At 38.7% G+C, this 15,717-nt stretch overlaps 1 protein-coding gene across 1 annotated transcript in view; it reads right to left on the reverse strand.

The window, feature by feature from the left end:
• Nucleotides 1–15,717, reverse strand: part of slc12a5a (solute carrier family 12 member 5a) — a 445,395-nt gene that overhangs the window by 40,713 nt on the left and 388,965 nt on the right. Inside the window, 3 exon segments of the mRNA XM_034166020.1 lie at nt 15,128–15,143; nt 15,145–15,170; nt 15,172–15,296. Of these exon segments, the coding sequence (XP_034021911.1) occupies nt 15,128–15,143; nt 15,145–15,170; nt 15,172–15,296 (167 nt within the window).

The raw sequence follows: 15,717 nt of genomic DNA on the forward strand, positions 1-15,717 counted from the left end.
CTTCAGTCTGATACAGATAAGAACCAGAAAAATAAAAACCTACCCGGGTAGTAGCATTCTTCACACAGATGTGTGAAACAGAACTGAACCGAACCCTGAGGAAGAGACACTTTTCTTTTATATTTATATACATATATATTTTTATTTTATTTTGAAAGAGCTCTCATTTTTTTTTTGTATCTTATTTTTCTAACACTGAGATGTTCATTGGTTCTGTAACAATAAACTGTCAACGTTCAACTCCGTGCTTTTCATTGACTAAATTAGGGAATCCATCTCTCCGAACCTAGAGAGTGTAGAGGTCCATTAGCCACGCCCAGGCAGAACAGGCGCTACAATAAGATAAAACATATACATCTAAAATATATTACATCTAATTCATATACCTACATCATGTACAACTTCAGTTTGTCTGTTTCTCCTTTGCATGTATTTTTTAATACACATTTTATTTGCACATTTTTACTGTGAATTATTTGATGTTTAGTGTATATTTATATATGTTTGTACAGAGAGAGTGCAGTTCAAACCAGAGTCAAATTCTTTGTATTCTTGTAGATACTTAGCAAATAAAGGTTATTCTGATTCTAATTCTGAACTGAATGTATATCATTTCTAAAGTCGCAGATATTTTTTATACGAGGTCTGTCCATAAAGTATCGTACCTTTTTATTTTTTTCAAAAACTATATGGATTTCATTCATATGTTTTTACGTCAGACATGCTTGAACCCTCGTGCGCATGCGTGAGTTTTTCCACCCCTGTCGGTGACGTCATTTGCCTGTGAGCACGCCTTGTGGAAGGAGTGGTCCCGCCCCCTCGTCGGATTTTCATTGTCTGGAAATGGCGGAATGAAACGGACTTTTTTCCCCATCAGAATTTTTTCAGAAGCTGTTAGAGACTGGCACCTGGAAACCATTCGAAAAATTTATCTGGCTTTCAGTGAAAATTTTACGGGCTTCACAGAGAATGAGGACTTTAACTACAGGTTTAAGGAGCCCTTTAAGCACGGTCGGTGCGCCGCGCTGCGAGCTGCGACGATGCGGCACAAACCACTGGATCATTTCTAAGCTGATGGCTCTGTGGATACGAGACCGTCGTGTGCTCTTTCTCTGGTTATCACAAGACCTGGACATCAGCCATTTTCCGGCAGATTTCACTTTTAACAAGAGATTTTGTCATGGAAAGCCGCGCGGAGGCTTCGCGTGTCACGACCGATTCGCTGATGAAGCGAGACAAAGGAACACCTCCGTTTCGGCGTGTTAGAGGACAAGTTGGGACATGTCTATCTCGGCTTTCAGTGCTTACCAGTCAAGTGAGTATAAAATAACTTGTGGAGAGCTGGACATGTCCCAACTTGTCCTCTAACACGCCGAAACGGAGGTGTTCCTTTGTCTCGCTTCATCAGCGAATCGGTCGTGACACGCGAAGCCTCCGCGCGTAAAAACATATGAATGAAATCCATATAGTTTTTGAAAAAAATAAAAAGGTACGATACTTTATGGACAGACCTCGTATGTAGTCAAAATTTCCTTTAGCACTGGCATGAGACCAGAAGATCCTTGGTTCAAATCCCAGCCTGACTGGAAAATCACTAAGGGCCCTTGGCCAAGGTCTTTAATCCCCTATTGCTCCTGGTGTGTAGGGAGCGCCTTGTATGGCAGCACTCTGACATCGGGGTGAATGTGAAGCATTATTGTAAAGTGCTTTGAGCGTCTGATGCAGACGGAAAAGCGCTATATAAATGCAATCCATTTACCATTTAGCAGTTTGCCTCAAGATTCAACCACTTCTCTGCTAGCTAGCTGTTGGTCATTAACCTCCTCCATCGGCTCCGTGCTTTTATTAGGCTGCGACACTGTTTGTTCAGTTACTTGCCCTCTCTGAGTCGTAGGTCCTTTTAGCCACTTTTCCACTACAAAGCTCCAGCACTACTCGGCTCTACTCTACTCGGTCTGGTTCCAAGCGCGAGCTTTTCCACTGCAAATGGTACCTCTTCAACATAAACAATGGCGAACTCCGTGTGTTTACTGCTGTGTGAGTTTTTAAGAGAAAGTTGCTGGCGGCGAGAAAAACACGCTTGAGACGTACAGAAGACTTTGGGAATTCATATGAAGATGAAGACGAGAAGATACAAGCTGCTAGAGATGAAAAGGCAAAGCATGACGGTAAGCTAATCGTTAGCTTCCTAAGTAGCTCGTAAATAATTAATAACTGCAGGCTGTCACTATTAACTATTAAAATTGTGGCTGTCAAAATAAAGCGTTAATTTAGATTAATTACAATACCTATCAGGCCTTCAGTCACATTTTGCTCCATCTTGTTTTGACGTCAGTGACTTGGTCTGTGAATAAAGACGCGTTTCTGAGCAATAAACGTGTTAATGTCAATACTTTTTTTTTACCAAAGTAACTTGCTTTGATAACTTATTGTTAAATCTCAAATGTGGGAGTTTGTGCATTTACTGACGTTCACGCACAAAATGTTGATTCGGTTTTAATGACCGTTAATTAACGTCATCACTGAACTCGAACAGGCTTAAAACACATTAAAAACATTTGTTTTTCATCCAGATTTTAATGTTCAATGGACAAATTTAAAATATGAAATCTAATAAGATAATTATTAAAGGAGTCATATTGTGCAGAAAGAATCAGCCTCCAAACTCCCACAATTCTGTATTTATAGACATTCTTTATAATATATCCTTTTATTGTCGTACACAAATACAATGAAATTTGCCTGCATTTAACCCATCCAAATTACACTTGGACAGTTCTCCCAATTTAAGACCAATTTACAGATTGTTTAATACCTCCTTGATATGTAACAAAAATAACCCTGATCATTTTTTACCTGATTATTAAATGTCCCAAACACACACAGATCTGAGTTTTTTTAATATACCTGCAATTAAATGATTCATTTAGATTAACTAATCACAAACCTTGTAATCACATTATTTTTTAATAACCTGACAGCACTAATTAAAATATGTATGCTGTATGTGTGTGTTTCAGATGGTTTTCTCAGAGTCACCGCTGCAGAGGTTCATGCCACAGAATGGGACACCTTTGTCATCATCATGTTATACACCAGTTATGTTTCACTGTGAAGTTTGAATAAATTATTGTACTTTTTGCTAAAATGTCTCCACTTGTGTAACATCAGTTTGATTTGTAAAAGTTACCAAGGTTTACTGATTTAAAGGCTAACAGTTTGAAAAGCTGTTTAAGCATAATCCAGTAGTAAAATAAGTTTTACATTTAATGGGGTCATAAATGTAAATGTAACAGACAGTAAAACTGGTTGTTCAAAATTCCTTGATGTAATGGTGCTCACTGAAGTGAGTAAACCTTTTTGTTTATGTTAAATACCATTTGGTAAAATCTCAGTTTAGACATGATTATTCCAGCATCTGTGTAAAGATTCAGCCAGGTGTCGTGTGCAGTGTCTTCTGGAGAGGCTAAAACCCAAATTAAAAATTCTTAGAAATGAACCAAAATGTTTTTTACTGTTGACTCAATGAAATGACAAATTATGATACAGTCACATGAGTCAAATTGTTTACTGCAACAAAAAAGAGCAAATACACACACATAAAAAAAGCAACAAACTATACAAAAGTTTCATGTGTCGATCACACTGAAACCAGTTCAGCTTCAGCCTCAACGTCACTCAAGATGGTCAGATTCTTCTGCTGGAACAGGCTCCCTTTATCTCTTGCCTGGACAATAATGAAGGTAGAAATGGGAAAGAAAGTTTAAAAAAAAAAAAAACCCTTCAATCTCTGTATGATCATTCCCCAGAGTTGCAGTTATCTTGGTCACTTTGCATAAAAATTATGTTCTTTCAAACTTATCCTCCAACAAATCAGTTCATTTGGAGCATCATTTTGAAAGAACATGACTTTTATGCAAAGCGATCAAGATAAACTTTGGGAAGGTCCAGCAAAATTTGCTGGACCTTTGTGGGATTTATGACAATATTTATGGGTTCTGGATTTTTTTTTTGTTTGTTTTTGGTGAAGGGGGGGGGGGGGGGTCACCCTGTATATATATCGTATTTGGGAAAGTTAAGGTGATGTGAGACACGTTATTCTTACCTGTGATGACACATTCCTGTGTGGTGCTGGACGTTGATACAGATGTTGAAGCTGGTGTTCGAACCCTTCTCGCTTATGGAACTGGATTCTTCAACAAAAACAAAATGGCGACATGTCAAAAAAAAAAAAAACCACATCACCGTAATGGCACTAAATGAGTCAAATGTACATGTTTGTTGTCTTGCTGACTTGAGGTGTTTTTCTGTCAGAAGTTAATACTTTAAAGTGGAGCACGGAGTTAGCTAGCTCGCTAGTTAGCAGTCAGCTAGCTCACTGTGTCCGCGTACATGAGACAACGATGTTACTTTAACACAAATTTAAACTCACAATCTTCGGTTGTTAAAGTGTGCTTCCCACCAATGGGAAAAGGAACGTGGGAAGACTACAGTCATAAAAACACTTACCATCCGTCGCTTCCAAGCCGAGTCGCGGTCATTCTGCCTCCCATTGCTCGCCGGTGTTGTCCGTAAACAGCGTTCCTGCAGTCGTACCGTTTCCAGCCCTTTTACGGTCCGACCTACTCCGGTCATTGTGGTCCTTTAATCACTTTTAAGCTTTTTCAGCTGTTCTCTGAGTTGCTGTAATGTCCGGTGAGCCGAGTGCGGCCTCATTTCGGATCGCTTCATCCACTCTGTATTTTCTCCTCCGCCACTAAACATAAACATCCGCAGCTCATCCACAGACCACGGTGTGGTTTTGTGCGAGTAAAAAAAAAACAAACAAAAAAAAAAAACGCAGTGAAACGAAAGAAAACGACGGTCGCTGTAACGCCGCTGTGACTATTTAAAAATGGCGGGTTTTGATTTTCCTCTCGGACGGCGCACTCATGACTCATCCAGTGACGACATTCTCTGACCAATCAGTGGCCGGCAGCCTGTTGACGTCACATTTTAGTATCGGCTCGACTCGCTTGGAACCGCTCCCGAGCAGGTACTAAAAAAACCTACCCGGTACTAAAAACTACCCTAATGGAAAAGCGTTTTGTGACCTCTGTGATTCCTCACCTCTCAGAATCTTTGTGTGGACATTTGTGTTATTTTTAATACTGAATGAAACAGAGAGTTCAATTACGCGTCTGACTGGCTTAACCAGGAAGTCCCGTTGTTCTTTTTAATACATGAGTAGGCACAGCAGCAGTAACTGGGCCACTTAACATATTTTGTCTTCTATGTGTTAATGATATAGAATCCTTTTTGGTACAAATTCTTAACTTGGGACTCCGGCAAGGGTGGTCGCATTCCTTCCCTCTTCTCTCTGCTCCAACTTACAAAATTTCAGCTTCACCAGACTGTGAATTCTTCAAATTAAGATTTGGATTAACCCTGGAATTGATCAGCTGGTCTCTCAACGCTATTGACACCATTTTTCAACAAGGAAATCAGGGCTGGTGAACCCTGCGTGCCCTGATGGAACCTACCCAGCGGGCTATGCTCCGACGCCTGAGAGAGATGGAGTGTGGCATGCTTGGCTCCACTCTCTGTGGAAGATGTTGAGGATTTATTTGTATTCGCTTTTATGGTGGGAGGTTTGGCACTGATTGGTTTATGCGCTGCCCTGACCTACAGGAATATTAGCAAGACGGCTGCTACCAAAATCTCGTCCCCTCATCTGTCCATCATGATTAATGAGTTGGGCAATGCAGTGTAATCTCAGACTGTGTTAACTCTTGAACTCAAACACAAAATGGATACCATCTTGGAGCATATCACTGCATTGCAAAGGAATGTGTTGTTGAGGACCGGAGAATATTCTTCATAAATTTGGACTCTAGATGGTCAGAGGTGCAGTAAATGGAATTCTGTATCTCTCCGCCTAACATCAACATGGCAGCCTTATCGGCTCCTGAAGGTCGGCCCTGCTCTTCCCCCAGAAGGATCTACAGCCTTGGTGATGGACTTCGGCTCCGCCTTCTTATCTATATACCCCCCCTCCAGCCTGCTGTTGCCTATCAACATCAGAGTTTACGCACACATGGACAGAAACTGACATAAACTTAACTTATCTGCCACTCACACATGGACAGAGACTGATACGCATGCTTCCACCCCCTACTCCTTCTTTGTGTTCCTGTCCCCCCCACCCCTCATCCCGGCCCCCACTCACAACACTCCCTTCCCCCTCCAGGACGCAGCGCGGCTTTAGCTGCAGCAGCTTCCTGTTCCTCCCCAAGCTGGCTGCACGACCATGTGTTGCTGCACCCCCACCCCCACCCCCAACACACACACAAACACACTCACATTGCCCCAATTTGGATGATGGACTGATTCAAAGTATATGTATGGCTGTTTTAATTCTGATGTGTGCCATTATTACGTTCAACTAGTAATAATTGTTGATTAATTGCTGTATTTTTGTCTGAGGTAATTGGGTGTCAAATGAATTTCCCTTTTAGGGATCAATAAAGTTGTCTGAATGTGAAATCCTGAAGGACAAAGCTTCTGTCCATACAGCGGGTAAAATAAGTATTGAACACGTCACCATTTTTCTCAGTACATATATTTATAAAGGTGCTACTGGCATGAAATTTTCACCAGATGTCGGTAACAACCCAAGTAATCCACAAATACAAAGAAATCAAACCTTAGATGTCCATAAAATATGTGTAATAATGTGAAATGACACAGGAAAAAAGTACTGAACACCCGAAGAAAGGAAGGTGCAAAAAGGCATGGAAAGCCAAGACACCAGGTGAAATCTGCCAGTAATTAGAAAGCAGTCCTGCCCCTTGTCAGTGCAAATTAATATCAGCTGGTTCAGTTTCAACTGATGCCCTATAAAGAGGTGTCACACAAAAACATCTCATGATGGGTAAAGGCAAAGAGCTCTCTCAAGACATTCACAACCTTGTTGTTGCAAAACGTACTGATGACACTGGTAACACAAGGATTTCTAAATGTCTGAATGTTTCAGTGAGCACTGTGGGAAAGCAGAAAGAACATCATTTCACCATAAATCCAGCCACGACCAGGTGCTCTTTGCAAGACTTCTGACAAAGGAATGAAAACAATTATCAGAAGACCCCGTGTCAATAACGCATTGTCCTGACCTCTTATGTGGCCCAAAGCTGTATCGACACGTCCATGTTTAAATCAGTCCTGGAGATTTTTTTCATGGTGTGAACTCCAGATTAATTGCAAAGATTCACGTAAGTGTGATTCTGTGTCATGGTGACTTGATCTTAAAGTTGCTCAAATTGACTGTTAAAAATAAAAAGCTTCTGAGTATGTGCTGATACAGTCTGTGATCAGGACCTGAATGATGTCTGATCAGAGAGGATGAATGCGTTTATCTAGAAAGGGTTTTGATATTATTCTTGTCACCTTGTCACCAGATCATGTGGACTGTCTCTCTGTTTTTTAAAAGAGTTAAATTTCCAAATTCAGATGAGTTTTTTGCTTTTTCTCTTTTGTATTTTTCATGGTTTTGACAAAGGCATTTTTTTCATGTTCAGTTCTTTATAAAGATGGTGTTTTCCCCAATCGATGGCTGTAAACCAATGGAAAACATGAAAGACTTAAAGTCTGAGTGTTGACTTAGGTATCCTATTAGCTCAATAATAGCTTGGTTCAACCTAAACTTTGAATTTTATTATTATTATTATTATTTTACCAACCGACCTTTCAAACCATGTTTTAATTTTTGTTGTTTTTGACCGACGCTGGCCCTCGAGTCCCAGAAAAATCCATAAACCAAATAACTATGGCCTTACTATAATATAGAACAATCAAACATAATAGATATTGTAGAACTTTTGATATTTATTGCACCTCAACAGTTCACAACCCATCAAATAAATCTAAAATGAAATTATACTCATTCACATGTACATTCTTGCTGTTTATCTCAATAAGGGGTATGTAATGTCTGTAGTTCCAGTATAAAAACGTTAACACTGTGTGCAGCGTGTGTCTCTGTTGGTTGTGTGTGAGCCGGTGCTTCTGTGTTTGTATTTGTGCATGAAGTCCCACCCACCTCTGCCTCTGGTTGGCTTACCATGAAATTTATCCCTTTCTTAGGCAATCACCATCACTTGCAGTTGTCCTGCCCCTCAGCTATGGCTGAGAGATGAAAATGGCTTCAGTGATATTAAGGCCCCCTGACATTTGCACAACTTTGAAGCACACACTTGCACGCCCGTATATGGGTATATAAAATAATTATTTCGTAGCAGATTAATAATTTTCTTCGTGAGTTGACTGTTGAAAACGGCTCTAATCACTTCCTGAATCACAGAGAAGCACTCCAGCTGTAGCTGTTCTCATGCATGCGCTGAATGAGGTGGAGAAAGCCGTCTAAAAAGGGTATTATTTGTCATGTTTACATTGTCATACCTTGGTAAAACATTTGCATGTTCTTTCCTTCTTGTGATAATACTGTTTGTTAAATCTATCACAAACAGTACATCCGGCAAAAGTTAAAAAATACAACAAGACAACACAACAAAAGCAGTACCGAATCAAAAATTATGAGAAATTATGTAAGATGAAATACACAAGGTAATATAAACATAAGGTAACAATAATACCAACATTTAAGATAGATAACAGTGATACTAAAAATACTGATAAAATAAGTAATAATAATTACCAATACTGGTTACCTAAATAATAAAAATAACAATATTAAAAAGTGTTAAAACAAAGAAAAATATTAAAACAATAAAATAAAGATAAATGCAGTAAAATAACATATAAATGTAAAGGTTACGTGACTGTTGATAAAACTGATCATATAAAAAACATTTTACCCCTTTTTTTAAAAGCACTTTTGGACTCAATTGACTGGATATGACTGGGTAACTCATTCCAGGCAAAGATATCGGTGTATTTAAAAGAAGAATGGCCGAAAGACTTGAATGAATGAATGAATGAAAACTGTTTATTTCGAACATTTGATACAACAACAATTACAAGATAGATCAGTAAAGACAACAACAAAAAAGTTCCTACTGTGTACCCAACATGTCCGAAAAGGGGTAGGGTGAAGCATCAGCTTATTTATCCCTACCCCTTCTTCCCCACAACCAGTAATACCCTTTGCCACATATACACATAGATTCCTACACACCTAAACCGATATCAATATATATATATATATATACATATATATACACATACATATATACATACACACATCAACATACATACACATATACATACACATATATACACATATACATATATACACATATATATACACAAACATAAATATACACCTACACATACCTACTTACATACAAAATACTATATATTTACAAGCCGAAGCAAAAAACAAAAACACCCTAACCCTCATTACCCTTCCTCCTCCCTATACCCAGAAAAAAACATATTTTTTGTACCGCTGTTTGAACTGGTTCATGCTTGGACATTGCTTGAGCCCCACTCCCAATCTGTTCCACATCCTCACCCCACAGACAGAAATACAGAAACCTTTTAATGTTGTTCGTGCCCACTGATGCTTTAAATTAAATTTCCCCCTCAGACTGTAATCCCCTGATCTGTTAAAAAACAGATTTTTAATATTTGCTGGAAGTAAATTGTTTATTGCTTTATACACAATTTGTACTGTTTGAAAATGAACCAAGTCTGTGAATTTTAAGAATTTGGATTGTAAAAATAGTGGATTTGTATGATCTCTATAGCCAGTATTATGAATAATTCTTATAGCTCTTTTCTGCATTACTGATAGTGATTGTGTTGTACCTTTATAAGTATTACCCCATACCTCTGCACAGTACTGTAAATATGGTAAAACCAGTGAGCAGTAAAGAATGCGGAGTGAGTTGTGGTCCAGAATATGTTTCGCTTTGTTTAGAACCGAAATGCTTCTTGACAGTTTACTTTGTATATGTTTTATATGAGTCTTCCAGTTTATCTTATCATCTATTATCACCCCCAGAAACTTATTTTCATGTACCCTTTCAATATCTACCCCCTCGACTTGTAACTGAACCTGTATGTCTGTATTACAATAGCCAAATAACATGTATTTTGTTTTACTTAAGTTTAATGATAATTTGTTTCTGTCAAACCATATTTTCAATTTTCCCATTTCTATACTGATCCTCCTCAGTAACTCCTGCAAATCCCCCCCTGAACAAAAAATGCTTGTGTCATCTGCAAATAATACTAATTTTAATATTTTGGAAACATTGACAATATCATTTATATAAATTAGAAACAGTTTTGGACCCAATACTGACCCCCTGTGGGACGCCACAAGCATTGTCCAAGCATGATGATGTATATTCCCCCAACTTCACAAACTGTTTTCTGTTACTTAAGTAGCTTCTCACCCAGTGCAACACCAACCCCCTAATCCCATACTGTTCACGTTTATTGATTAATATGTCATGATTAATTGTATCAAAAGCCTTTTTAAGGTCTATAAATATTCCAACTGAATGTAATTTGTGGTCTATGGCGTTTGTAATCTCCTCAACTGATTCTATTAATGCAAGTGATGTTGAACTATGTGCTCTGAATCCATATTGACTATCAGTAAGTAATTTATGTTTATTTATGAATTTGTCTAATCTATTATTGAATAACTTTTCTAATAATTTGGAAAATTGTGGAAGCAAAGAAACAGGTCTATAATTTGTGAAGTGGTGTCTATCCCCAGTCTTATACAGCGGCACAACCTTAGCTATTTTCATTTGATTGGGAAATTTACCGGTTTGAAATGATAAGTTACAGATGTATGTTAATGGTTCTACAATCCATTCAATGACCTGTTTTACCACCACCATATCAATTTCATTTAAATCGGTAGATGTTTTATATTTACAATTATTCACAATGTCTATAATTTCATTTCCATCCACTGCTGTGAGGAACATTGAACAGGGATTTCTTTCTATGAGATTATTATCCCAATCCTCAGGTTGGGAATCGGGAATTTTTTCTGCCAAGCTTGGTCCAATATTTACAAAAAAATTATTAAAACCGTTGACTACCTCATCCTTATTTTCCTTCTTGACATTATTATCAATGAAATACTGAGGGTAACTCTGTTTTTTATTACCATGTTTGATAATGCTATTTAATATATCCCATATTCCTTTAATATTGTTTTTGTTATTATATAATATGTTACTATAATATTCCTTCCTACATACCCGTATAATATTAGTTAATCTATTTTTGTATTTCTTATATCTATTTTCTGCCTCTTTAGTCTTTAGTTTTATGAATTCTCTATACAGTGTATTTTTTCTTATTACATGCATTTCGTAACCCTTTCGTCATCCATGGTCGAGCTTGGATTTTTTGTTTTCTGTAGTCTTGTTTAATTGGACAATTTTTATCATATAATGATGTAAATATTTGTAAAAAAGTTTCATATGCACTATCAACATCACTTTCACTGTATACCTTTTCCCAGTTTTGCTCCTGTAAATCCTTCTTTAGTGTGTTCATGTTTTCCTCTGTCCGCACTCGCCTGTATTTTATTTTCTCCTCTGGCTGATTCCGCCGATGGTTTCTATTATAAACGATGAAAACTGGTAGATGATCACTAATGTCATTGATTAATAATCCACTCACAGTGTTATTCTCAATATCATTGCTGAATATATTTTCAATTAAGGTGGCACTATGGGATGTAATTCTGCTTGGCCTGGTGATTTTTGGATATAAACTCATACTGTACATTATACTGATAAATTCATCTGTTATTTTATGCTTATTTGGATTGAGCAGATCAACATTTAAGTCACCACAAATGAACACAGTTTTTTGATTAGTTTTTGAGAACATTTTTCCCATACAGTCAGTGAATGTTTCAATACTAGATCCTGGTGCTCTATATATACAGCTGACTAATACATTTTTGCTTTTTTCTTCACATATTTCAATAGTTATACATTCTAATAAGTTATCAATCACAGTTGTCATATTGTCTACTATTTTATAATCCATGTTCTTATCCACATACACAGCCACTCCTCCTTCACTCTTATTTTTTCTGTTTACACAATTAAATTCATATCCATCCAGTTCAAAATCCATTCCTTTATCTTCATTGATCCATGTTTCTGATATAGCAATTATGTTAAATATTTTTTTAAACTGACTTAAATATTCTTTAATGTTGTTAAAGTTTGCATATAGACTTCTGCTGTTGAAATGGATTATTGATAATTTGTTATCCGTTTTAATGATCCGATTAAACTGTTCATCTGTATAATAGCAACAACTGTCATTGATATTTGAGAAGAAATTATTGTCTGGGTCTATATCGTGCTCCAAGTCCAGTACATTGTGGTCTGTGTATTTAAATGTTCTCAGTTCTACTTTTCCATGATCAGCAATCCTTTGAGTTATATCCTTCTTGTCTCCAGATGTAGATGAATAGGTAGTAGATGAATAGGTTCCTCTGGTCTGTGTCATGGTGTTGTGATGTGTTTGTGTCCTCATACCTTATTGGTCATATTTGTCCAGATCCTCGCTTTAAGAAACACTATGTTCATATTTGTCCAGCTCCTCGATGTTCCTTATTGCCATGACTTTTGCTTGTTCTGGTGATCCGTTCAGTTTGATAAATATTTTACAGTTTGAAGTCCATGTGTGCTGGATTTTTCCCTGTTTCTTCAAGAAGCGTGCTTTCCTGGCGATGTCGGCATTCCGTTTGGTGAGATGTTCATTGATGAATACGTTTGTCCCTTTCAGTTTTCTTCCTTGTTTTAACAGTGCTGTTTTGTGTTTTCTGTTGATGAATCTCATGATGACGGTTCGTTTATCACCGTCATTTCTCCGGGGCAGAGGGTGGCACGCTTCAATATTATTTAAATCCATTTCTATACCTTTAGATAGGAGGAAATCAGCAACCTGTTTTTCCACAGAGCTGACCTCCTGTTCACTGGGCTCCCCTCCGCTCTCATCTGTTACCGCCCGTGCGTAGGACCGTGGTTTGATGTGAAGACCTGGGATGATGACGTCGTTGATTCTGGTGTACTGCTCCAATTCAGCCACTCTATTTTCCAGCTGCACCAGATGCCGGTCTTTCTCGGCATTCTGGAGCCGTATGCCTTCACCTCCTCCACCAGATCCATGATTGATTTCTGTTGCTGCTTCACAACAGAAATCTCCTCTGATAGAAAGTCCAGAGATTTTTTAATATTGTCACCTTCCTCCGCTGTCAGAACCTTCTTAGGCCCCATGGTCGGCTTATGAGCAGCTTGTCGATCGCCGATGTTAACAGCCTGCGTTGTTTGTCACCGGGATGGATCTGCACTGCGCTGGTGCCGCGCGGCCTCGGTGTTTCCGCGCTGATGGATCCGCGGTGGCTGCACGAGGCCTCGGGGAAGCGGCACTCGTGACGCGCGGCTCTAATGACGCAGCGCGCGGCCTCAGTGAATTCACCATGTTGGGTGGGCCTCGGACGTTGTTGCTGTCCAGTCGCGGGGCTAAGTTGCCGGTGAGGTGGTATTCCCACTGTCCGGGTTGGCAAACACCGGCGTGGCAGATGGCAACTACAAACACCACCTCTGAAAACTCAGGTACAAACTTTTTGCAGCTCGCTCTGACGACACGCAGCTCTGACTGACTGTGACTGACGCAGCTCTGTCACAGTCTTTACCAGGGAATAGAAAGGGACAGGGGACCAGATCGGGTATTGTAGCAGGAACTGTAAATAATATTCAACTGTAAATAAATCACTTAATTTAAGAGCTGAAAGTCTTTTCTATAATTATTTTATTAGTCACAGAGGTCCCAGTGTTCACCAGAGCTTTCTATCGCATCTTCATTATTCTGCTCGTGAAGAAAATAAATCCTATTAATGATCCATCAAGACAAAAAATTATGTTAAATTTCTCTGGCATGAATGCCAATGTTATCATCATCAGTCCAAGATGGCAGCTGGACTTACACAGCATTATAACAGCGTCCCTGAAAAAATTACACTGTAGTTGAGTTGTGCCATTATGCTGTTTCCGAGGGTGTGATCAATTCTCTGTATTGATTAGAGAAATGATCTGCTGGTTCTAGAGCGTCCACAATTTATGCATCAACCTCTTTCAAGCCATTTAAAGATGTCAATCATGACTACCGGCACTCTTGTCTGTTGCAGGCAAGAAACACTAACCCAAATTGATATCAGATCAAACGGAATTGAACTGAATCGAACTGAATCAAATCAAATCAAATTAATCAATTCTGAATCTTAAGAATTGGATCTTGAAATCTGAATCAATACCCAGCCCTACTTCCACAGCATTGTTAGAGGCTATTGTCTAAAATACATCGAATTGTCATCTCTTGGTACTCGATTGTCTTTGAGGATGGCCTGTCCAGGGTGTACCCTGCCTCTCACCGAGTGACCACTACGATATGTTCCGACCCTTAAATGGAACAAGTGGGTGTAGAAAATGAACAACTGAACGGAGGGAAAAATACTAACAAAATCTTACAGCAAAGATGTCTTGGACAATAAAAAACACAATGTCTGTGTCAAATGTGTCTGTGTTTATTGGAGGACATGTTTGTTATGTTGATGAACACATTCAAGACACACTGGCCCTTTCTCACCCTTGTCCTTGTTTACGGTTGAGTAATAATTTATGATAAGATGAAAAATCTCCAAAATATTAACCCCTTAATGCCCAAATTTATATAGCTGTATATAAAAAGATGTTTTGTGTGTGTTTTTGCCTTTAAGTAGATGGTAAATAATGTTGAGATTATTAATTTCACTTTTGCACAAAAACTAGTCATATTGAGTATTCTGGTAATGACTTTACATTATAATGTTATAATAATAATGATGGTATGTGGCAAATTTGCGACAACGGGCATACAGGTCAATTTGGTAGGTTGCATATTTGAGTCACAGATTGTAGCATATATGCGACGATGGGTGTTAAGGGGTTAACACCTAGTGCATAAAACACTGTAACTGCACTGACGAGGAGCAGTAGCTGAAATGCACCACCAGGGATAAAACACAATACAACAGACACTGTGAATACAGGAAGCATGGGTTACATAGCAACATACAACACTGAAACTGTCACAGTACCTTGTGCTGGCGCGCAGGAAGGCAGCAGCATCAGCATGCCTCCAATCATGAACGATCCACCACACATCAATGTGACCCTCACTGAAACGCTCTCCGTTTGACTGGGAAAGACGCGATGTTCTTTGGACAAGCAGCGCCAGATTAGCGGTGGTGGTTTCTCGGACCAGCTCTGCACAAGGGACAGACAGAACACAGAGAAGGAGATGCATTAATGCACATCTACAACTGTGAAATTTCTAAAACAACAAATAAACAGGCAGTTTTTTGTCATAGGCCACAGCCCAGTACAGTACCAGTAATGTTAAGCAGTTCTTGACATACATACGGCATAATAGCCATGGAAACATACACGGATGGGAAATAAAATGATGATGGCATGCCTTTTGTTGTTCTTTTGGTTTAGCCTGCTCAGTGACTTACTGGAGTTGTGTTTTTCTCCCAGTGCGCAATTGTAAACCTGGGGCAAAGTGGTGCAAAGTTCAACTGTCACTAACAATTTCCATGCGATGCAGCTGTTTTTTTTTTTTTACTCCCAGCACCTGCATCATCTACATCCCAATATCTCTTGTGATCTTGTGGGTGTGCTGGTC

This window comes from Thalassophryne amazonica, chromosome 3 (assembly GCF_902500255.1).
Source record: "Thalassophryne amazonica chromosome 3, fThaAma1.1, whole genome shotgun sequence".
Taxonomy (NCBI): domain Eukaryota; kingdom Metazoa; phylum Chordata; class Actinopteri; order Batrachoidiformes; family Batrachoididae; genus Thalassophryne; species Thalassophryne amazonica.